The 24,832-nt window shown below is 43.1% G+C and overlaps 1 protein-coding gene across 2 annotated transcripts in view; it reads right to left on the bottom strand.

Moving 5' to 3' along the window:
- Positions 1-24,832, bottom strand: part of NELL1 (neural EGFL like 1) — a 727,165-nt gene that overhangs the window by 371,682 nt on the left and 330,651 nt on the right. For both annotated transcript variants that reach the window (XM_045825346.1, XM_045825347.1), the window contains exon 13: positions 9,293-9,418. In XM_045825346.1, the coding sequence (XP_045681302.1) occupies positions 9,293-9,418 (126 nt within the window). The remainder of the gene's footprint in view (positions 1-9,292; positions 9,419-24,832) is intronic.

The raw sequence follows: 24,832 nt of genomic DNA, 5'->3' as shown, positions 1-24,832 counted from the left end.
CTATTGATTACCTACACAATTGTGGATCTACACACACACACACATGCACACACATACAACTTCTCTTGACTAGAACTCAAATTTTGTTTAGATGTAAAGTGAGCAAAGTACTGTAAAGAAAGATGGGTACTACCCCAGCCACAGAGATAAATGTGGATTCAAGGTAATTCCACTTGCCTCTCTAAGGTATATTTTATTAATAAGTATGTTAAACAATTTTGTCCAGTGAGATGTGAAAATAAATATGCTGGGATGGACTCCTGCTAAAGTTATCCTTGGTCTCAACAAAGGACTCTAGGAAGGAAATCTTTTTTCCCTCAGCCTCGGGGAAATGGTCAAGTCAAGCTGTCATGCTGGGAGTTGCTTCAGCCACGCTGAGCCCAGGAAGGGAGCTAAGTTGTTTCACGCCATCATGCTGAAAGTAACCAGGTAAAAAGCTGGAAACAGCCTGTGTTATGGTGTCAGGAAGCAGCTGAATGAACTAATTCTGGAAACACTGTCTCTAGGCTTTTTTGTCATCAGAGGATACATTTATCATTCAGCCAGTTGAGTCAAGTGGGTTTTTTTTTCTTTCAGACAAAATCATCTGAACTGATGCACCTACATTGTCTTGCCTCGACTTTCATCAGCTCTGTGAGAATGTATAGAGGATAGCACTGAAGAACCTAAATGGCTTCCAATTCACAACATAAATCAATGGCAGAGCCAAAGGCAATAGCATTTCCATACTAGATATTAACCAAGAATTTAGAGTTTTCATTCTGTCCCAAGAATAAGTCATGTACTTTCTCAATTATTTTGAGAAAAGAAACTAAATTCAAAGACACCTTTCTATACTTAGGAAAGTATCAAAACAGATATGCATTTATGAAGTCTTTGAAATGGAAATAAGCCATGTAAGATAGCTCACTGGGTTACTGAGGAGAAATGTGCACCCAGTGTGTTGAGGAAGTGTGGGTGTCAGCGGGGCTGCAAGAGGGGCCGAACACGCTGCAAGTGCTGAATCAAACCCCTTCTTTATGTGAAAGCCTAATTGTGATTCTGAGCAAACAACTCCAACAACAGAGCGTTCGGAACTATTAACAAGCGTTTTATGATGAATTGGGTCAAGGGCAACACAGTACTTAATAGGTTTGTTCACAAACACCCTGGGGGCTAGCTCCATCATTCATCCTAGTTGCTGCACAGCAGCCAATTTGGTTTGGATCTTTTATAGTTAGATACAAGCTGGAATAAAAGTGAACTCCCACTGAAATCCAACAAAGACTCCAAACACTGGACCAATGCTTGAGACTCATTTTCATCCAGAAATCTCCAGAGAAGTCCCTTTTATAGCCTCCCTAAGATGTATTTGCTGGCTCTACTACACCTTAGTATTATTTTAATGCTGCTATTATCAGTTCAATAAATATTTGGTCTTCAGCTTTCCAGGCTACGTACAGAAAAGAGAAATTGCCCTGGAAAACCAAACATCCCATGAATTTCTACCTCACAATATCCATTTAAAGCAGCCTGTTATTTTTTTCCTGTTTTCTCTTTTTGTTATCTTGCTTCTTTCACATCTGATGGGTAGAGGAGCCCAGTCACAAGGTATACATGCATGTAATGAAGTTTCTTTAATGCCTTCACTTCAACTTAATGAATGCTTCTGAACACCTACTCTTTTCCAGCTAGTGGAAACGTAGCCTCAGTCATTTTGAGGGCTCCTTGCTTCCATCACGATGTGTCTGTCACAGCTCTAGAGGATTCCAAATGATGGAGACATTGGCAGAGAGAGCCGTCTGGGTCTTGGCCCATGGAATACACAGGTCACCATGGAGATATCCCAATTACCTTCAGGGCTCTGTGAAGCTTCACAGCAGTCACATTCCAGTGGAAGGTTCAGGCCCTCCCTGCGAGGCCACATGGGCACAGGCATCGCACAGGCTTTCTCTCTCCAGGGTCTCACACACCCCGGAGCCTGGACTTGGAGGCAGGGCCCTTCCTCCAGGTGCCATCCAGGTCTCTGTTCTCAAGACCTCCTGGGCCGCGTGTGCCACCAACAGTGCCAGCACATCCTTTTCCGGTCTACACTGTAGAGGGTGACGCTTCTTCCTCCTGACTGCCCTCTGATATTTTCTCCAGTCTCCAGCCCTCCCTGTTTTACCAAAGCCGTGGCTCTCAGCCGTGACTGCACGTGAGAATCACCGCGACATTTCAACGAAGACGCTGAAGCCAGGTCACAACACCAGACCAAGTGCAAGTCCAGATCTCGAGGCGCAGGTCTCAGGTATGCACTTTTTGGGGGGGGTGGTGTGTATTTGTATCCTGAGTGAATGTAACCTAAGTTGAAGGTTGAAAACTTCTGTCCTAAAGAATTAGGATTTTGGAATCCTGCTTGTGATGCTGTCACGTCCCTCCTCTGAAGGGGAAGGATGAACGGAGTCATGAATGGAGTCATGACTCTGAACAGAGTCAGCTCTTTAAAACAAGGAACAAAATGAAAGAATGTGCTGGCCAGACAAAGAAATCAAAACAAAAGGCAAATGTCCCCTAGCAATCGTCAGAGTTTAGACTTGGGTTTTGAAATATCCAATGGTACATGTCTTATTTTGACTTTTCTAATTCAACAATCAATACACGTTGTCTGGTATCTTTAATAAAAAGTATTTTTGCATTCTAAAGCATTTGATACAGTCTTTTTCACTAAAGTAAAAGTAGTCTACATGCTGTATGCTTGGAAAAACGAGAATAATCAGTAGTTAATTCATTTCAAGCACTCCTCAGTTAATTCACCAGTATACTCTACCAAGGTACAGAATGTTCTGTTTTAGCTCCCTCTGCTCAGTGAGAAAGCATCAGGTATCTCATATTTGAAAGAGGTCTGTATTTCATCAGCCTCAGCAGGAAAGCATTTTCCAGAGAACTCATCTGAAATTTCTAACAGCTAATTTTTACTCCTAAGTCTTTATGCTGTTGCCTAACCTCTTTTCATTACAACTATTTAATTTAAACCATTAAATTAATAGACAATTATATCTAACTCTTTAACTAAGCCTGCTTGGAGTACTTCAAACATATACTTCAAGCTTTTATCCATGTCAATATCAAGAAAATAAAAATCCTTTCAGCAAGGTAATAAAAATCACAGGGGATATTTGTTATCTCACTTGTTCCCTTTATTTCTTACCTTCATGGCAAGTTTTTGGCATAAAAATGAATGCTTACCCATTACTGTCAAGTACCTGTCTTACTACTGCATGCTTCTCTCGTAAATCACAAGCACCGTCCTTTAAAACTGCCTGAATATCTAACGATAACATCTTATCAGACAGCCTAAACAAGGGAATTTACAGGGAGATAAATGCAAGTCACAGACCACTAAATCAAATAGCTTGACCATTCCAAAAAGGAAAGGGTACAGAGAAAAGAAACCCCCCCATCCCATCTCCATTTCAAGCACTCCTCAGTTTCAAAATTCACAGAACAAGAGCAACTCAAGGATCCCTTATCGGAGAGAACATACACACCAACTCCAAGGCCACAAACTTGCCCAGCGTCAAAGGGCTGTGGTTTGGATTTCACCCTTTCAAAGACCAAGGAAAACTTCTCTACGAGAAAGTACAAGTTTCCTCTATAACAATTGGTTGTGACAAGGAATCCCCAGGTCCCAGGTGTCAAATAATTACCTTAGAGCACATTGTTTAAGTTCTAGATAATTATCATCCATGTTGATCTCTCAGAACTTTATTATCCCTGAGATACATTTTTTTTTTTACTTTTTAAGTAGGAAAATGCTAAAGCTTCTTTTCTGTTTGATACATTGCCTTTCCCCACCAGGATGACGCTGCACATTTACTGTCTCACATGTGGATTTTCTGAAAGGACCGCTGTTAGTGCATAGAATTGGAAAAGGCTGTTTTGGAATTTCTGGATTTTGTCAAGGACCCACAGGTACAGGGGGTTAAACACCTAATAGTTGTCTCCTAAGACTTTGAAGTGAGGTTAATTTGGTGAACACCAGCCCATTTCTGATGGTGACCAAACATTTGAGTTTTCTCCTTTCTTCTTTGAAGTTCTGTCACGAATACTGGACTCCCTGAATCTCGGTGGCATATTGCATTTGTAATTGCATATTGGACACAAAAATAAAATAATGGATGAATAAATGAGTGAATGAGTGCATGAATCAGTTATTCAGTAAATCAATGTATCACCGAACCTGATGTACCTCTAGGCTCACTGATTTTTAAACAAACTGAATTTTCCAATATGACTACTGACTTTGAAAAAAATGAGTGTCAGGCTAAATGGCATACTGAAAAACAGGGGTTGGGGATGATCTTGATGTACTTGGAAAATCAAATAAACAGCAGCGGCAGACACTGCGATCATTGGGAGAAAGGAACGTCGATGATAAGAAATGCTGTGTCAAGGACTCAGGGCAGACAAAGGGTGCCTTTGGGCCTGTCAAGTTCTCCCAGCAAACCGTCTTCTGGAAATGAAACATTGAAAAGACACAGCCGCAGACATCTATTATACACCTCATTTATTACACTGGCAAATAACCACTTAGGGGAAGAAGTGTTCTTTGCCAATAAAGAAATGACAGCGATTAGAGGTGGGGAGTGACTCTATCATAGAAAATAAAGAGCACATTTGGCCAAACCAGTTTATTTTCAAGGCAGAGTTCTAACCTCCCATGAAAGTGTCCAGTGGAGATCCTTGAATCTGGTCCAGAGGAGAAATTACCACCAGGGAAAATGCTTGTCTCTTCGGTCTGCTCATTCCCATCGGCATCTTCCACTATGAAATTCTAATGTCATTCGGGCAGTGCGTGCTACCGTGCCTTGGTCAACTCCAATTGCTCTTCTTGGCTTATAAAACACATTCCAAACACTCCATCTGGCAAAAGCACCTTTTTCTTATTGCATTTTGTTTGTACTGCCATCGTAGCACTTAATATAATGTGCCTAATATCATAATTATTTTTTGAGATTAATTTCCCCATCACATTGTGAACTGATGTCTTAAAAAAAAAAAGGTTATTTTCATCAACAACTCCACGTGTCAAAGGGAACAAAATTTGTTGAGAAAGTAGTAAGTGTCAGTCATTATAGTATTCATTAGCTCCATTCACCAAATGTTTCTGGTTCTTTACCCTTCTAGGCACAAGGCAGGACTGCATTTCCTTGTCCCCTTGCAGTTGGTAGGGCACCTGTGACTAGTCTAGCCAATGAGTTACAGGCAAAGGGAAATCCAAGAGTATCATCCCCTGGTGAGAACATTTAAGGTGGATGCAGCCCATCTAGGCCCTCGCCTCCCTGTCCTGGCAGCAGCATATTCACAATAGTGAACATTTCATCACCTGTATCCCAGATCAATTCTGGCAAGTCTCAGCATCCCTCGTATTGACCACTGATAGGCACGAGCAAGAAATAAACTCTCGTTATTTTACGTCAGTCATATTTTGGGTTATTGTCACTACAGAACATCCTATCCTGACTGAGTTAAGCACCATGGTAAATATTTTCACACATATCATTTTATTTTTACAAAACCCATAGATATAGTATACATAAACAGTATTTTACAAATGAAATTTAGAGAGATAAATAATGAACCCGAGGTCAAATGGATTAATTCATTCCTTCATTTAACAAATATTTATTGATCACTGCTCTTTGCCTGGTTCCATCCTAAGTAGCCAAGATGGAGTAGTGAATAAAAAGTCTCTGTTCTCAGAGCTGATATTCTCAAAGAAAGAAAAAAATTAATAAATCACATTAAAAAATAATAAAACTTCAGACAGTGAGAAGTAATATCCAGAGAATTGAAATCAAGTAATAAGACAGAAAAATGGGCGGCTAATTCATGTTAATCAGAAAAAGCCCAAGCGGATGATTTTTATGCTGATGTCTGCATGGCAAGAAAGAGCCAGTCGGGCAGATATCAAGAGGAAACAGTGCTAAGAAGGAGCAACAGCGCATGCAAAGGTCCTAGGGCAGGACAAGTTTGTTGCACGGAATAAAAAAGTCAAAAGTCAGGGCAGCCGCCCCATAATGGCAAGGGTGGAAATGTACAAGGTCAAGTGAAAGAGGCAAAAAGAAGAAATGCCTTACTGGTTTTAATATCAAAAGAAGGAAAATGACGTTGACTTTTCTGTGCCATGGGATACCACCTGAGAGTTTTATGTGGGTTTGTATAATTTCTGCTTTAAAAAGTTTGCTCTAGCTGCTACGACAGGAGAGAGCTCTAGTGGCAGAAAACTCAGGCAGAAAGCACAGTGTGGGGGCCACTGTGGCAGCGGCCCAGCAGTGTGGTGGCACCGGACGTGGGCAGAGGAGGGCAGACTCAGGGCAGGGGATGGAGAGCACAGTCAATCAGACTGGTGCCCAGCCTAAAAGTGCAAGGGCAGGAGAAGAAAGGGAATCAAGTATAACACCTAGATTTTTTGGCTCAAAAAACTGGGTAGATATTGCTTTTATTTGCTGAGATAGAGGAAACTGGAAGAGGAGGTTTGCAGATGGGAAAAACATCAAGAGTTTTGTCTTATACGTGTTGAACATAAAATGCCTATGAAATATCTATGCATAGAGGTCAAGTTGACTGTATGTTTCAGAGGCTCAGCAAAAAGATTACAACTGGATAGATATGTAAGTGTTATTGACAAAAGTGCTGTTAAAAGTCCTAGGATGGAACAAACGCATCTAAAAAGACTACAGAGGGGAACACAAGAATGGGGACAGGGCAGAGCTTTATGATGCTCTAACCTAAACTGCTAGAATGGGCAGGTGTGGCCACTGAGATAGATGGGAAATCGAGAGAGATGATGTCTCAAAAGTCAAGGAAAGGACGTGTTTAAAAGGGGAAGACGTGGTCACCTCTGCTAAATGCTGCTGAGAGATCACAAAAGGTAAGGGCATTCCACTTAGCAACGTGACGCTCATGGCGACTGTGACAGGTACAGTCTCTGTGGCACAGTGAACCGGGAAGCCTTGCAGGACAGGGTTGTAGAAGGTAGAAGGGGAGTAAGTGTCAAGGAGGACAATAACTCCATGCAAATTAAGAAGTTGTGCTGTGAATAGAAGCAGAAGAATGGGGCAGTAAGTAGGAAGCAATCTGGGATCAAAGGAAGATTTCTTTAAAGAAAAAGATCTGACTCCCAATTCTATGACCTATGAAGTTCAAAGCCCTCATCAAGATTTCTGAAATTCCTGGAAGGAAGCTGTGGTGAAAGTGATGCATGTGGGTATGAGTATATCCTGGGAGGCAGGGCAGAGAAAGGGACAGAAGCGGTTACTTTACAATGGTTACCTCCACCTCTAAGGCCTCAACATCCTGTTCACATGCGTACACCGTGTGACCCAACACTCCACTGCAGGGGAGACTTACCTAGTGCTCAGGGTAGGTGACTTTGCTGGAGGTTTGAAAGTCACAAGGAAGACTAGCATTGCATACAGAGTAGCAAACACAAGGAACAGACCTCACATTAAATATTCCTACCCTTGCAAGTCTGTTCAGTTTCCTTCCTCTGGGCCGCCTTCACTGGCCCTCTGTCCTCCCTAGCACCCAGGCTTCTGCTCTGACTGGTTCTTCCTTCCCTCCTCTTATTTTTCTGTCCTGTGTTCTAACTCTTCTGTTCCCTCTCAGACAAAATACACACACACAACTAAAACAAAACGTGTGTGTGTGCCTACGTGTGTACAGGTATTTTCTTGCAGAGCCACGTGGTCTTTTCAGAGGAGAGGAAAGGAGCGCTTTGGTGCCCACTTCTATCCACAACCCTGCCTTTTACTCCAAGTAATGCAGTTTCCTTTCTGAAAGTAATTCTGGAGCTAGTTCTTAAAATAACTCCTGTTGCATCTGGTCCTATACACACACCACCAGACAGGGCACCTGTCCTTATTCATCAGGGATTCAACGGGCACCAGCACCTGCCTGCCTGCCTTCCTCAGTGAAAAAGTAAAAGTGGGGGTGGCATTCTGATGTAATTTCAACCAGGCCTTTCCACACAGCAGGGCTTTAATTAAGGTTTATTGAGTTGCATGATGCCATGCTGCTATGTTGGGAGGGCATTCACTGGTTCCTTCCAGTCTTACGGTTAAAATAAGCCAAGACATTGATTTACTATTAAGAACAGAGAAATAGTCATCTATAACATCACAGACTTTTAGACTGTGCTTGTGTAGAGGTCCAAAAGATTTCTGTCCCCTTAAAATGTTGAGATCTCAGCATGCTATATTTATATAGTCTCTTTTTTTCACTCCCAGAACTTTAGTTATATTGTATAAAAGACAGATAAATGAGATTTGGCCTCTGTGGCTATCAGAAACTGCCATCAATCTGAGATCACCAGCCCCTCAGTTACAGAACAGTAACTTATAAATATACAACAATCCATGGCAAAGGTATTGGACATACAAATGTTGCTTCCCTAACTCTTGCAACTCTTTGCTCTTTTCAGAAGGTCACTCATAAAAAAATACATTAAGAAAAGAGTGGTGTTTTCTTCTGAGTGAAGAATTCAGCTCTTATATGCCAATGGTATCAGGATAAAGAGAAAGATGCAGGAGTCAGGAAAAGGTACAACATGACTAAAAGCATAGAGGTTTCAGGTTGCTCATTTAAAGAGTCTGACCAAGAGAAGGAATACCCGGAATCTTCTACCACCCTTAACCAACCTACTGTTCATGACCCCACATACGTGATTGGAAGTAGAACGGAAGGTAAACCAAATGCCCCACAAAGCCAGCATTGCCCACACAAAGGCACCAACCACAGGCCCTGGAGTCCCGGTCTAGTACTGACAGCCCAGTGATACAGGGAGAAGAGGAGGCAAACTGACTGTTAGCATATCAATGAAACGTCTTGACTAACTCCCACGTGTCCAATCCCTGCCCACCTGGTATTCCTGCTTCCCCTTTAAGTTTAATCCTTGTCTTTCCCAATGAGGGAACAAACTACATTTTCTTATATACAAAAAACATTTCATTATGATGAAAGGAAATAGTTCAATACAATTTAGAACTGATGGCTCTAAGTCCCTAAAAGTTACTATAGGCAGCTGGGACTTCAATTTCCAACCATACACCCATGCCTGCATGATCTCTCACACACAGGCCGAAATGCTGGGAGTGGAAGTAAATTATGCAGGTGAAATTTCTTCATTGCTTTTTTTCTCAAAGGGCAAGGGTAAAATAATGCAAGAGAAGGACTGCTCAGGCCAAAACAGTACTTAGTGTCCTTGAAGCTCAGAGGAGCAACACAGCTATGATGCAGAGAAGGGTTGAATCGGCCCCCTGACGCTCACCTGTACAAGAGAAGTCATCCACACGAATGTGTCCTGGGACGCAGTCACAGCGATACGAGCCCGGCAGGTTGACACACACAGTGTTGGCATGGCAGTAATGCATCTTAGCTGCACACTCATCGATATCTGGAAGAGGGGAAAAAGCAACATCATGGTTAGTTGGATGATGAAACCGGAGGGTAATCATCTTCCAATGACATTAAAGAATGCAAACACCCATGGAAACCAAGAGAGAAAGCAAGATGCATCATACACAAAAGCTTAAGCGCAAGTTTGGCTGGTGCATTAGATCCAATCCTGAGCAAACAGTATTTCAAGAAAGATGCATGGTGTGATGCAACACTTAGGAGCCCACAAAACATAAAGGCTAAAGGTATTATTACTAATCTCTCACCACGGAGGGAGCTTGATTTAATGTCCAAAATCAAACCATTCTATGGCCAGTGAGTTGACACTAATTAATATTTATTAGGTAGCCATTGTACATGGTATAGCTGTTATCAGCAAGATCAAGGGAACCCATCCCCTCTCTGCTTGTGTGAGTTACTAGGCAGGCTTTAATCCATCTGTTACAAAATGATGGTGCAGCCAGTTTCTTCCATGTTGCACTGTGAATACAGACAGCAGCTGCTGTCTAATGCAAATGAGTGCCTTTCATCTCTTGACCTGGAGATCCATCCCATGTGATAGAATAGTGGGCTGATTCAACAGAAACATCTTTTGCTCTTTAGAAAGGAGGTCAGAACATCACCTGCCTTCTCATAAAAGGTCATGATAAAATGACTTCATGTTCAGTTTACTTGGACTGCTTTTGTGTGACGGCTAGAGAGCAGGAAGGACAGAAACTCGGCATGGGAATCCAAGACACAAAATGTGAATTCCAGCTCTGGTTCTGCTACTCACTAGCCTGTGACTTGCAGTGAACTACTCTGAGTCCCAGAACCCTCATCAGCTTGTCATGAGGGTCAGTTAGGAACCTACTTCTTTGTATCTTTATATGCATTATATAATTTAATCCACATACAGTTCCGTTAGTGAGATACAGCACTACCCTTGTTTTACAGTCTAGAAAACTGAGGCTTAGGGAAGTTAAATATTTGTTACTAAGTCATTCTGTTAGAACATGCTATAACCAACATTTGACCATTTGAACTCTGAAGTAAATCTTTTACTAAGAATTTGCTTCATGAAAGTACCTGTAAAATGAAAATCAGTCAAAGAGAGTGTTACTACTAATACTATCATTGAAACACTGATACCCTTACTCCATGTACAGAAACTGAGAAAACAGCTATCTTGAGTCACTAAAAACCTCACTTATCGATTTATTTTAAGAGTACAGGTAGATATTCTTTTTAGTGCTAAAGATATGTCAGCCTGTAAATAAAAGTTACTGTGGGGTAATCAAGTTCTTGGAGACTCAGCAAGACTTCCATAACTCACTCTCATTAGAAACCAAACAGCAGGAATTAGTGAAGTCATTCATGCAGTCAAAAAGGGTTCTACCTTCACAACACCACGCCCTTCCAAAAGTGATCCAAGACAATGCATAATAAAAACAAATGCACAACAGGAATGGAAACACTGTACAAGATTACATCAAGCAAGAGTGTGGACGGAACTCTCCCGGAAACTTGAGATGGGGCAGCAACTGCACAGGAACACGAGAGGGAACGCAGATCTTTCTGGCAGTCGCAGCATTAGAATTCTGTAACAAGTTGGCTCCCGGCACTCCTTAAACACTTCACTTCACAGAAAAGCGGGTATGAAAGTCAAGACGAAAAGTGCTTCAGGGAAGGAGCAATGATCAATTTTGTTACGTGCTGCCGTGAAGTTGCACAACATAAAGGCAGAGCTAACCACTGGATGCGGCAAGAAGTTCGCTGCTGTCCTTGACCTAGTAAGCACAGTTTTGGGAATGGAAGGGGGCAAAGCTTGACTGGAGCCCATTAAAGGAAGAACAGAATATGAGGGGGTAGAGACAGAAAAGCAAGGCAAACCTTTTGAGACATTTCCCCCTCATGAAAAATGGGCAGTAGCTGTAGGGAGGCTGGGTGATGAGAGAGACTTGTTCAAAGATGGAAAACATCACAGCAGGCCTGTATGCTGTTTGAAATGATTCAGTGCAGGTGAAGAAAAATGGTGATGGAGAAGAGAGAACAGATCACTGCAGGAGCACAGTCCTGCATGACGCCAAGAGAAGTTGGTCTCCGGTGCACAAATAGAGCGAGATGAAGCCAAGCAATGAGAGGAGAGGTAGAGACAAGTAGGCATGTTTGGGGGTGCGAAGTGAAATAGTGCTCCTTTGCTTGTTTTTATTTTCTCAGTGAAATGAGAAGGGAGGGTAACATCTAAGAAGTTGGAGAGGGAGGAGGCATTGGGTGTTTAGAAGGGGGAAGGTATAAAAGAGTAACTCTGGGAAGAGGAAAGGAGAATGTTCCAGGGCGTGTAGCAGAAGCCCTTTGTGATCTGTGGTCATAAACATCACATAAGAACAGGCAGCACGGTCACGCGTTTTTCTCCAGCCTCATTCAGATATTTAGGGCAAGTGCACAGTCATTGAAAAGTTATAACCAGAGATGAGTTTTAGGCAAATATAGTAGGTAAAAAGTAATACAAGGGAATTGAGTATGTAGGAAAACAGGTGATGATAAGGAAGGGCCAACAAACCTCACTATTAAGGAGAAAGGTGAGGATATAAGGAGGTAGGCACCTGAAATGGACTAGACATGAGGCTGGACACAGTGCTGCACTGCCCATGTATCTCTTCAGAACTAAAGAACTTAGTCTCCCAGCCAACGGGAGTTCTGCTGCTAATGACCTTCAGCTGTTAGCCTTCTAGAAAACTTGCCCTGGCTTAAAGTGTGTGGCCAAAAAAAGGGGCCACATACTAACCTGACAAGCTCAGGGGAAGACGGCGTGACAGCCTTACAAACTCAGAGACCTAAAGTAACCACACAGGATGGTCTGCAATGAAAACTTATTAACCAACAGCAGTTTATGGCAGATAGTCATGTCCTAGGACAGTATCTTCCCTGACATAAGTCAATCTGGAATTGTCTGTCTATTGTCTTTTAGCATCCATGGAATGTCAAAGTTAATCTCCTTTTGCTGGTCCCCTCTAAGCACAGATACTGCATCAGAGCACCAAAGCAGAGACCACAAATCCCCTCATTGCTATTGTTATCATGTTAACTGTTGAATGTTAACTGTCCCTTGCCCAGCTGTGTAAAAGAAGTGTGTGTCTATCATTTTACCTTTTATCCAATCCCAAAGGTTTCCCCACTTTGCTTTCCCCCACCTCTCTGACCCATCACCAATGAGTTCATGTAAACCCCTCTCTTTTGATTGTAATGTATAAAGCAGGGCACAGAACTGCAATTCTCTGGAACATTTTCTCAATCTGCTGAAGCTGTGCTTCCCAGCAGCAGCCATCAGTTTGGTTCAAATAAACTCACAAAACATCTTCTACAGCAGGGGCATCGAACTCATTTTCACCAGGGGCTACATCAACCTCGCAGTCACCTTCAAAAGGCCAAATGTAATTTTAAGGCTTTATAAATGTAACTACTCCTTAACTAGGGGCAAGGAGCTCGGTGCTGCCACCGGATAGAAACCAGGTGCTGGGCAGGATAAAACAAGGTGGGGGGCCGGATTCGGCCCGCCATCTGTGCTCTGCAGGTTTGAATGTTTCTTACATGGACAAGAGAGATAGCTTACCCTCAGTCACCCTCCCATCTGAGGGCAGCCTATAATGAAGACGGTTCTCCTTTATCTCAACTCAGGATACTTCTAAAGGGCTTTCCCAGGCTCAGAGTACTCAGTGGGATAGCACTCACTCACCCCTTTACCCACCCTGTCTCCTCCCCTTCCCCCACAGGTGTCCATCCCTATGGCACCATTGATAAACTTCTTTATACGTCCCCCTCCATCTCAGACGGTGCTTGCTGAGGGACCCAAATTTCAGCAGAAATCCTGATGGAGGCAAGGAATCATTACAGTGAAGGCACTAGAGCACATGAGCTGGAAAGCCACAGACTAGTCTGCTCAATATCAAGATTTTGGAGGAGATTTCGTTGCTGTTGATTACAAGGTTTTTCAAGGGACTGCAGGAGAGTGAAAGACCACATCACTGTGGGGGCTGGGGAACACCGAGAGAAGCCAGGTATTGGAGGAGACATTGGCATTAGTGTTATTCGTCAAACACCCGTTTTCCTCCTTCTGGGCACATAATACGACAGTACCAGCCCCTCCTTTTCAAAGCGAAGCCTGGCTGTATGGGTGAGCATCAACACTGACCAGCCCTCTACTGAGCCCCAAGTGAGAGGGATGAAGAAAATCCCATCAGGGACCTCACGGCCCAACAAACCATTGAGCGAGACTTGCTAAGTTCTATTAGGAATGTGAGACCTTTCAACAGGCGGCGGGGAGCTACTCTTCTTAGAGGGTCAGAGGAGGGTTCTCTAGGGAAGTGAAACAAGCAGAGGGGAGAGGAACAACATACCAGACAGAGAAGACTGTTTGAGAAGAATTAGTTAGAGGAACAGAGTTCCGCCTGTTTAAAAAGAAATGAAAGAGAAGCTCGAGCCGACCCTGCCGGGCCCAGGAGGCCCTGTGAAGGAGTCTGGACTCTCATCCAACTTCTGCCTCTAAAATACCCCTCGGCTACAGTCGAGAGAGTGGATGGGAGCAGGGCGGGCTGCAGGCTGGATCATGTTGGTATTTTACTCACAGCAATACAGCCACACTAACTCAGTCTCATTCTGCTGCGGTACCCAGCTATTTAAGATGAGATACTAGGCAGGACTTGCTTTGAGTAGGGCTGTCTAACCTTTTGGCATCTCTGAGCCACACTGGAAAAAGAACAGTTGTCTTGGGCCACACATTAAATACACTGCAACACGTAATCACAAAAAAAATCTCATAATGTTTTAAGTAAATTTATGATTTTGTGTTGGGCTGCATTCACAGCCATCCTGGGCTGCAAGCTGCCCGCTGGCCTCAGGTTGGACAACCCTGCCTTAGAGGCAATTCGGTCTCCAGCCCATGGGCCTCAGCTGCCAACTGCAATGCACTGAATGTTTCCCAGTCACGGACCCCTGTCCTCTCCTCCCAGAGGGAAACCGTGGCTCAATTCCCTGAGGCCACTGGATCACTGCTGAGAGGAGTCTGCCCCATCTAGATCTGAAGGAGTCACTTGGCTACAACAAGCTTATTTTAATTTCAATAGCCTTTCCTCTTCAATTCTGAGAATGTCCTTGTTTCACAGGATTCTAAGGCTTTAAATAAAAATATTTTCAGAAACTGAGCAAGAGGATGGTTAGAAAAACCCTGGTGAGAACTTCTCACATAGATTTATCCAATTCTTGCTCTCCACCGGTAACCCTGGCCATCCCCTCCCCCACTGCCATCCCCACACACACACACCGCTGACCATACATCCCTGCTGCCCCGCTGATGGGTCTGTGAGTAGATCTACCTTCAGTTCACACCACTGATAATTGCAGCCCTTGCATATCTGATCATTTCCTGGTGGCAGTCCAGAATAAGGAAGCACCAAAATAAAGCAGAGAAGTTGACAAATGTGCCAGAAAATTAAACTGTCACAATGTTATCTTTGTTGCTTTATTCTCCCATCATGCAACCACCAGATATCAAAACTCCTTCCTGGTATAAAGGAAGAGGAGGAGGAGAGAAAGAAAGTGTTTGGAGTCACGCAGCCAGGCCCCTGGAGACGAGATGGTGGGAGAGAGGAAGAAATTAGCAACTTCTCAGCTCTGGATGGGCGGGGGCGGGGGGGGGGGGGGTGGGGGCGCATGGAGCGGCAACATTTGCCAAAAGAAAGATCGTTCTCCATCCTCAAAAGGCACATCCCTGCAGACAGTTTCAACAGGACTCAAGAGTGCTTCGAAAGCAAAACTGATTACAGAGAGAATCAAAACACAATTAACATCTTCAGAGAGCTGGGATATCCTGAGAAAACAATCTTGAGAAATAGCAAGCAACTGAGATTTTAAAAAGGAGCCTAGGCTAAATGCTGCTTTTTGTTTACAGTCAAGAGATTCTGAAAGGTAATGAATAATTACAAAACAAAAACAAAACATTAGAAGTCCCTAATGAAAGAATAAACCAATGATCAGACAGAAACTGAGTTGGCCCAAAGCAATGAGGATTTTATAAGCACATTCCTCAGAAGCCACCTGACCTTTGCCCAGATGGTGATGGTACTCTGCCTGTGGGCTGTCTCTCCCCGCACCCCCCTCTCTCTGTGACAATGGTCTCTACCAGTGTGATATTCTCCCACAAGCCACGAGGCAGGAAGAGGCCAAGCCCATGGCTGAACATCAAGGTGGAAATTGAACACACTCAAGTCCAGACTCAAGATAAAAGTCTGAATCAGTGGAGGCTTTTCTAAGAAGAACTACAACTCATATGACATCTACTGGAAGGATAAATAGATTTTTAAAAACCCACATTTGTTGGGAACCGCCCTGACTGGTATCAGAGGCTGAAACCCCCACCTAGCTAAGGCTAAGGGAACACCCTTGGAACCGTAAGCTGGCAAGGAGATAAAAGCTTATCTTCCTGGCAGAAATGCTGCTTCTGCTGCTTTATTCATAACTGAACCCCAAAAAGCTTGGTCGGTTAGCCAAAGACGGGTAAGATTCCCCACGGGGGGAACGACCTAAGCCAGGCACGATCACTTTTGGGAGGCCCCCCAAAAGAAGGACTTGGGGGGCTGCAGCAAAAGGGGGTGATGGACCCTCACTCCTCGGCTTTGACAAAGTCTGAGTTCTCAGCGTCTGGGAGAAAATCTCCTTATCTCTCAGTTGCCTTAGTTCCCTTGCTCCACCTAAGCCTGAAACAATGACAGGGTGGTACAGCTCGGTACTGAGAAGTGCGGATTTCCCGGGGGTGATCAGGCCTAAGAAAGAATATGTAAATTACTGTGAAACCTTCTTTGTTTAGAATGCTCTCAGTTGAATGAGAAGGGTCTTAGGAGGAAGTTAGTTTGTTCCTCAGTCTTACAGCTCTTTGACCCCCCAACTCAATAGACCGGCAGAGTTCTTTGTTTTCTATAGTTCCTTACTTCCCCTAGTGAGTACTGTACTTTACCTGAATTATTATGCAAAATGAGCCCAATAAAAGCAGGTATGGACTGTAAATCGGCGCGCTCCCCACTAGGGGGGGTGGCCATTTCGTCCCTACTTCCCCACAGAAACTAGTTTGTCTCTGTGCATGTGTTGTTTTTTCTCGCGTGTTTATCATCGAGCCATCCACAGTGTTCCGTGGTCACTGCTGGCCAGTGACCCACGCGCAACACACATTGTTAGGCATAGAGTGATACCAAGATGAATAAGAGGCTAATAGTATGTATCCTCACTGGGTAAAACCAGGAAGAGCCCCTGGTACCTGGTTAATACTCAGTAAATAGCTGCGACTTCCATATACCAGGCACTATGGTAGGTGCTCTACAGGTAGTATCTCATCCCTCCCTTTATTCTTCTTGACTACTGTAGCAGGTGGGCACCCCCATGTCATGATGAGCAAACCAAGGCTCACAGATTATTCAGTCACTTACCTGAGGTTTACAGTCAGCAACCATAATAGCTGAGATTTGAATCAGGACTGCCTGTCCTTAAAGCTGGCATTGCTTTCACTGTGCCACTTCTGCCCTCAATGTTTCAATCCTATGACCTTTTAAATACATCTGATGCTGCTACCAAGTGTATCTCCAAATTCTATGTCCCTGTGCAATGCTGTTCATGACATTTGTGCTGGTTTAACACTCTCCCGTGCACCTCAGCTTCTCTGGCTCCTTTAAATCAGCCCTCATGCTTTCACACTTCCGGCTCCAGAGAGCCAGCTCCCCCAAACAGGTAGCAGCCGTCTGCTCTCAGATGGAACCCACAGCTTGATGCAGTCTCTACCACGGTTGCTTAATACTATCCGGCACCTACTGGAGGATTAGAAACCAGAGACGAAAAGGCCTGGGATTTTTTAAAAAATTAAATTGTGTTAGAGAAACTCCTATAAACCCCACTGCAGTACATGTCAGCTCAAGCACAGTGGGGCTCAAACTGCAATCCATTCATACAGATTGCTTGTCACCTTTGAAATATTAGAGCTCATCTTCTGGTGGTCTTTTGAGGTAATAAAAATACAAGATTTATGTCCCTCCCCAGGATGGGGAAGAAGTTTGTTTTGTTTTAAAAAGGTGTATTTATGAACTTTAAAATGAAACTTGATGTGGCATAATGATTCTTCACATATAGCCAGCCATCGTCTGCATCTGAGAATTCATAGCACGCACAGACCCGAATTTGGCCTCATTGCCATGAAATTAGAGAGCAGGGTCTGGCTGCAAAGAGAGAAGTGAATGCAAAGAAGCCTCTTAATAAAATGGTGTTATTGACTTGAGCTTATTCATAAGAATTGCCTAGAAAGAGGTAGCCCAGGGAGGATAGGACCAGGAAGGGATGTGGGGAGAAGGCGTGCACATTTTAAAAAGGACGGAGTAGGGAAAGAAAACCAACATTTATTGAGACCGTGCTCTGTGCCGAGCACTGTGTGCATCTCCTCTCTTCATTCCCAACCATCCCTTGGCCTGGCACCGGAAACAGCAAGCAGATCACCTAGATCTCCAGCCTCGGCCTCTGTGACCCCAAGCACACCTGTTCCACTCTGGCTGTTGGAGTGGGGGCACTGGATGGATGGTCAAGAAGCAAGTTTTATTCCTGCTTTTTCAATCAGCTGACTGTAGCACTAAGCAATCACTTCTCGTCTTAAGACATTGGTTTTCCCATTTGTAAAACCAGGGAGTTAAACCAGATAGCATCTAAATAACCTCCAGGTTCTGAAGTTCCTGACACATTTAAGTTCTTCTGTCCACTAATCATAAAACCTGCCTCTGGCCCTGGCTGGCATAGCTCAGTGGATTGAGCGCAGCCTGCAAACCAAAGCATCACAGGTTCGATTCCCAGTCAGGGCACATGCCTGGGTTGCAGGCCACGGCCCCCAGCAACCGCACATTGATGTTTCTCTCTCTTTCTCTTTCTCCCTCCCTTCCCTCTCTAAAAATAAATAAATAAAATCTTAAAAAAAAAAAACCCTGCCTCTGAAGTGGTTTCTCTTCAATCACACCCTCTGCTTTTGTTTTAAGGAGCTTGAAGATAATCCAAATGTATTTCCCAAGACCCAAATCCTGGAAAATACTATCAAAATAATCTGAATCTTCACACTGTTTCTTGATACCTGTGTCAGCTGAGTTAGTATCTACCCTGAAAATGAGGAGCACCTATGACTAGCAAACAGACACTCACACAAAGCCAAGGGCAAGTTCTCCATGAAGTAGTACGATAGCCGAAAGAACAATTATATCAGACTTCAATCTCCTGACTGCAGAAATCAAGAGTTAAAAAACGTGGTGGCTTGGACAGTAGTTTGTCATATTAGAACAATCAATATTTTCCATCTGTGTCATGTAGAATAGTTTTTAATGTCAGGGCCCATATGACCTCTGATTTGCACTTATAAAAATCCAGTGAAACAGACGAGATGTGGATTATGATGCCTCTTTTAAGGTGAGAAAATAGAAGCCAGAGAAGATAGAAAAAGAGGCCCCCAAACCCCTGTGCACAGAAAACCCCTGAGCTAGTATCAGAATCACGGTCTTCTAGCTCTGGAATCTGTGCTTCATCCAATGTTGCATGTTTCTCTGCACCTAAGGCTTCCTCCCTAAAGCAAGGAGACAAAAAATGGATGCCTAGAGAATCTAGAAATGTAAACCAAGTGCCTAGAGAAGCTAGGTACAAGATACTCATGCAAAATACGTGCCTTCCACAAATAAGGTGTTTCTATTTTTCTTAAAACATACCCCTCTCCCTATTCCTCTCCCTTTCTCTCTCCCTAACCTCCCCCCTCCACTTCTAAAAACAAAGAAATGGTTTTCTCTTATAAAGGAGAAAACCCAGTACAAGGCCAATGATACATTGAAAGTGATAAAAACCTCAGTGGCAGAAATAGGAGGAGTTTGGATTGCAGAAAACTAGAGCTCTAGTTTAACAATGCCACAAAGGAGCAATAAGAGATTTCACTTACTATATAGCACTCACTATGTGCTAAACAGTTTTAAGTCTTTTACATAGAGTAATTCATTTAATACTCATAAGAACTCTGTGAGGTGCATATTACTTAAAATCAACTGAAATTTACAGGTGAGAAACTAGAGACTTAGAAATGGACAGTAAATTGCCTAAGGCCACATAGCTGGCAGGTGCCCCTGCACTGCCAGGACGTGAATTCAGACAGCATGGCTCCGGACTCTGTCTGCCTCACCCTGGACTATTTCCTCCCAGGGATTGTGAGCTACCTCTTTGATCTTTCCAGAGATGTTGCATTGAAGTCAACTTTAAAAATATTGGCTCCATTTTTGTCACACATTTCAAATCAAGCAAAACCTATCTGCCTATCAGATTCAACCTGTGGATGTCTGTGCCTTAAAGCTTGTCATCGCAACGAGCTTTACTGGGCAGAGAGAGAGAGAAAGAAAGAGAATGGGAAGGAGAGGGGAGGGAATGAAGGGGAAGGGCAGGAGAAAGGGAAGGGAGTGAAGGCAAGAGAATGGAAAGGATGGAAGGGAAGAGAATGAAAAGTGAAGTGAAGCAAAAAGATGACAACAAAATAAAAGAAAAGAGGGGAAATGATAATAAGACAACCTAGGGAGGTACCTACAAAATTTCTATGGACGGAACTGTGTGCTTCTCACCCCAGATTCCTATAATAAAGCCCTAACCTCCAATGTGATGCTATTTGGAGATGGGTCCTTAGATGGCGTCATGAGAGTGGTGCCCTCATGATGTGACTTCTGCTCTTATGAGAAGAGACACCACGGAGCTTGCTCTTGCCTTCTCTCCACCATGTAAGGATGCAAAGGAGAAGACACCAATCTGTAACCAGGAAGAGAGCTTTCTCCAGACCCCAACCACACTGGCAACCCGGTCTCAGACTCCCAGTCTCTGGGATTGGGAGTAAATAAAATTCCGCTGTTCAAGCCAAGCAGTCTATGATATTTTGTTATGGCATCCCAAGCTGACTAATATGGGGTGGGGCAAATATAGGTGTACAGTTGCTGGTATGGAAAATAATACAATGATTAGTAAATAATAATATAGGAATAAACTGTGTGTTTCATGTACTGGCAACTGCTTTTGCCTCCACCTGGTATTATAACCCTTTAAATAATAATTAATAAATAATAATATATGAATAAACTGTGTATTTAAGGTACTAGCAACTACTTTGGCCCTCACCAGCTATAATAACCCTTTAAATTTCCCAGTTGCCTGGTAAAATGAATATTTAGAGCATCTCCTAAGATTTGTGTCAAGCAAACATGTTGCCTGCCAGATCAAATATTTGTGGATTGAGAATTCAAATAACCTTTTGGCCATGCCATGCATAGTAAAGAAGTCTTTTAACACAAGGTTAAAGACACCATAAAGTAGAAGTTAGACCACTGGATTTCTGACATTTTAAAAATATTTTCCATATATAACTAGGTCATATGTTTGGAAGTTCATGCTAAGATGTTTTTCCCCCATGGGGCTCAGTTTCAGAGTTAAATAGTACTGTCATTAAGTCACACATCTCTTTGTGCCATTGAGAATCCGGCACACCAATTTCTACCTGACATTAAATAGGCACCATAAGACACCACCCCACAACTTTCTTTCCAGCCAGGCATTTCTGACCTTGGAGAGTGTCCATAACCTGATCCTGAGTGCCCACGAGGAAAGAAGTGTGCTGAGTGAAAGGTGGTTCAAGCACCTTTGGCCTCACACTGTGCCCCCACCTCTCTGAATCTGCTAGTATCTGAACCTGACTTCAGCCAACAGTACCAACAAAACCGCTGAGTGCCCACATAACGGTCCAAGTTTTCCTCGTGAGTCGTGAGTCAGTCAGACTAATCAAAGACTAATCAACACACTGGAAGTGTAGAAGCTACCATGGTCTCTTGTCTTCCCTACAACCGTAAGAGGAGAATCAGAAACTATCGAGAGACTGCTGGGTTCCACAGGCAGCAAAGATTCCAAGGTTAGTGGGGCTGGTCCCCATCTCCAGTCTTTCATGTAAATGAAAAAAGCCAGACCATGCAGAACCTGTACTGATCCAGCAGAGACGCAATCACATGAACGTGAAACTCGTTAGCACAGTTCAAGTTCTACTGAGATTTTAGTGGCTAATTTCCACAAAGAAGATTAGAGAAAGATTCATGCAGAAGACTTAAGTTTTGAGTCTTGAAAAGGCAAGAAAGACGACACGCTCATGAAAAGTTCATGGCCTTTGCTTATTACTTTGACTGAACTGGAGAGCTATTCTTCCCTCTCCCAGATTTCTTAAGATATAATTGACATATAATACTGTGTAGTTTAAAAAGTACAGTGTGTTGGTTTTCATATAACTATACAAGGGGGCATCCAAAGCACAGAATTTATTTATAAAAAAGTATGTACTTATTCTTAAATGTTTAAATTTCAGCCACTTTCAAAGTACTGTCTATTTGATGCAATATACCTGTGGAAACACTTTTTCCACTGCTCAAAACAGTTTTTTTACAGGGTTGTATTTATTTTTAGACAGAGGGCAAGGGAGGGAGAAAGAGAGGGAGAGAAACATCAATGTGTGGTTGCATTTTGCGTGCCCCCTACTGGGGACCTGGCTCACAACCCAGGCATGTGCCCTGACTGGGAATCAAACCCACAACACTTTGGTTCGCAGGCCTGCACTCAATCCACTGAGCCACACCAACCAGGGATCAAAACAGTTTTTACACTTGTCAATTTTGATGCCTTTTAGTGCTTCTGCCACTTTGTGTTTCACCTCTTTCATACTGGCAAAACATTTCCCTTTAAGAACTTTTTTCACCCAGGGAAACAAAAGAAAAGTTGCTTGGGGCAAAATCAGGTGAATTGGAAGGATGGGAGCACAGTGCTTATGCCATTGTTGGTCAAAAACTGCTAAACACTCAGTGAGGTGTGAGCAGGTGCGCTTGTAATCATCCATCATGAAACGGGCAAATACATTGAAAGAGTCTTCAAAAAAAATTCACTGAAACTGAATGCAGCCTCTTACAATGCCAGCTGGCACACCCATACAGATGGGTTGCTAGAACACTCACCTAGCGGAGAAAGCCTGCACTCCACAGGGCCTGCCCTCCAGAAGATAACGCCAGTTTTTGGGGGGAGTCCCCCATCATATATTGTAAAATAATTTCCACAGTATCCTTACCTAACACTTCTATCACATTATAGAACTACCATTTCTTTTTTGTGGTGATAAGATTTATTAGGTACTCTTTTAGCCACTTTCAAATATATAGTACAGTGGTATTAACTATAATCACCATGCTGCACATCATCAGATCCCCAGAAATTATTCATCGGATAACTAAAAGTTGGTACTCTTTGACCATCAATCGATGAATGGAGAGATGTGGGGGTATGCATATGCGTGGTCTGTGTGTATATACAATGGAATATATTTCAACCCTAAGAAAGAAAGAACTCCCAACATTTGAGACAACATGATGGACCCAATGGCATTATGCAAAGTGAAATAAGCCAGGCGTGGAAAAACAAACACCACAGGATACCACTTACATGTGGAATCTAAAAAACAAACACACAGATTGGTGGACTCGGGGAGTGGGGGAAATGGGGAGATGCTGGGCATCTATTCTTTTGCTTTACAAAGATAAAGGAAAGCCAGCTGAGGGCGAATGAAATAGAAGAATGCAAGGCTCCCAACAAAGCCATTTACATTCTCTATCAGTTGCAAATATTAATTATAATCATAGGTAGCATTTACTGACCATGACTACGTGCCAAGTTTTAAGCACTTAGCCTGTATTAATTCACTATATCCTCATACAAGTAAGAATATATGAACATTTTAATTTAATGGATCCGCAAGAGGTTAACCAGCTGGAAGGTGACCTCAGGGAATATGAATGTGGTATCTGGTCTATTCTGTCTCTCTACAAGGCCTCATAGCTCCCCCTTCTCAAAAAGATTATCCACATTCTTTGGTTAATTAATAGCAATTTCCTGTAGTCGTGTGGTCAAATTATTCATTCACCACTTTCTCCACACAGTCAAAATAATGTGGATAGGCTTTAGTCTTTTAAAAATATATGATTTATTGCTGGAAGCTTAGATCTGATTCACTACAGCATCAAATTAACCAGTAATTACATACCGGATTCCAAAGTACACAAACAGGGATCGGAGGCCCTCTGAGCAGGTTTTACCTGAACACACCCCAGGTTCAGTAAAACCCGGCCCTGCCATTCAGCGCCTGTATGATGAATGATGATCAGCCACATGTACCCAGGAAATGAGCTCCTCCATTATGCCCCACCCCCGAGAGATTCTTTTTTAGATAAAATAATAATCTTGAATTGATACTAACATTATTCCCAATTCCAGAATCTTACACATCTGACTGAATCCATGTACACTAATATCAAAACCAAAACCATAAAGTGTTTAAGTTGGTCCTTAAAATTCACCAAGTCCAGATTCCTATGCACTGTGATTGTTGAGAAAACACACAAAAAATGATGGATGGGGAGAAAAGTGGGGAAAAGAATAAACGCAGAATAATGAGTAACCCGTTTTCCTCTGAAAACACAGTCTAATGGTGCCATGGGAGGCACCATTCAAAAGGTAAGAGATGGAGGAGAATCTGGTTCCAGACAACCCACTGGGTTTTTAAACTGTTTTTAAACAAAGAACCCTTTAAAACATAAGAATAGCTAACATTTGGGTGGCACTCACTAAAGACCAAGTACTGCCCTACATATATTGCCATTTAATCCTCAAAAAACACTTTGAAATGGGTACCATTTTTTAGCACCACCGCAAGTCTCCAAATAAGGAAATCAGGGCATGGAGACTAAGCATCTTACCCCAGGTGTCTGTCTGTCTCTGTCTCTCTGTCTCTCTGTCTCTCTCTCTCTCTCTCTCTCACACACACACACACACACACACACACACACACACACACACACACACGATGGGGGCGGAGCTAGAACTCAACTCCAGGCAAACCCGCTGCAGGGTGGGGCTTAAGCCTCCACACCACACACTCCCAGACATAAAGCTCTCACCCCAGCAGAGTGGGCAATTGCCTTTCACAGGAGCAAAAAATCTCAGATTATTCAAAGATCGTGATTTTCCAAAGGACCACAGTACATGAACAGATCTATAGTGTGTTTGTGGTGTTAGAATTTCATGGGAGAGCAATAAGAGAAAAATGTCTGAAAGATATCTGGGGGCAGGGTTAGGGGTGGGTAATGAACCATTGCTCTATACTGAGCTGCCTCTACTTGGAGTGGCATCTACCTTCGAAGCCCAGCACATACAACAGACTTACGCAGTGGCTATGGTAAAGCAGAGGTTTGGGCCTGTGGTTGAAAGGAAGTGGAAAAAGAACAATCCACGTTTAGCTACTGTGAATAATGCTGTAATGAACACT

Source organism: Phyllostomus hastatus, unplaced genomic scaffold, assembly GCF_019186645.2.
Source record: "Phyllostomus hastatus isolate PE091 unplaced genomic scaffold, TTU_PhHast_1.1 phas_scaffold_585, whole genome shotgun sequence".
Lineage (NCBI taxonomy): Eukaryota > Metazoa > Chordata > Mammalia > Chiroptera > Phyllostomidae > Phyllostomus > Phyllostomus hastatus.
Note: the sequence above shows the minus strand (reverse complement) of the source record. Positions and strands in the feature narration are given on the sequence as shown.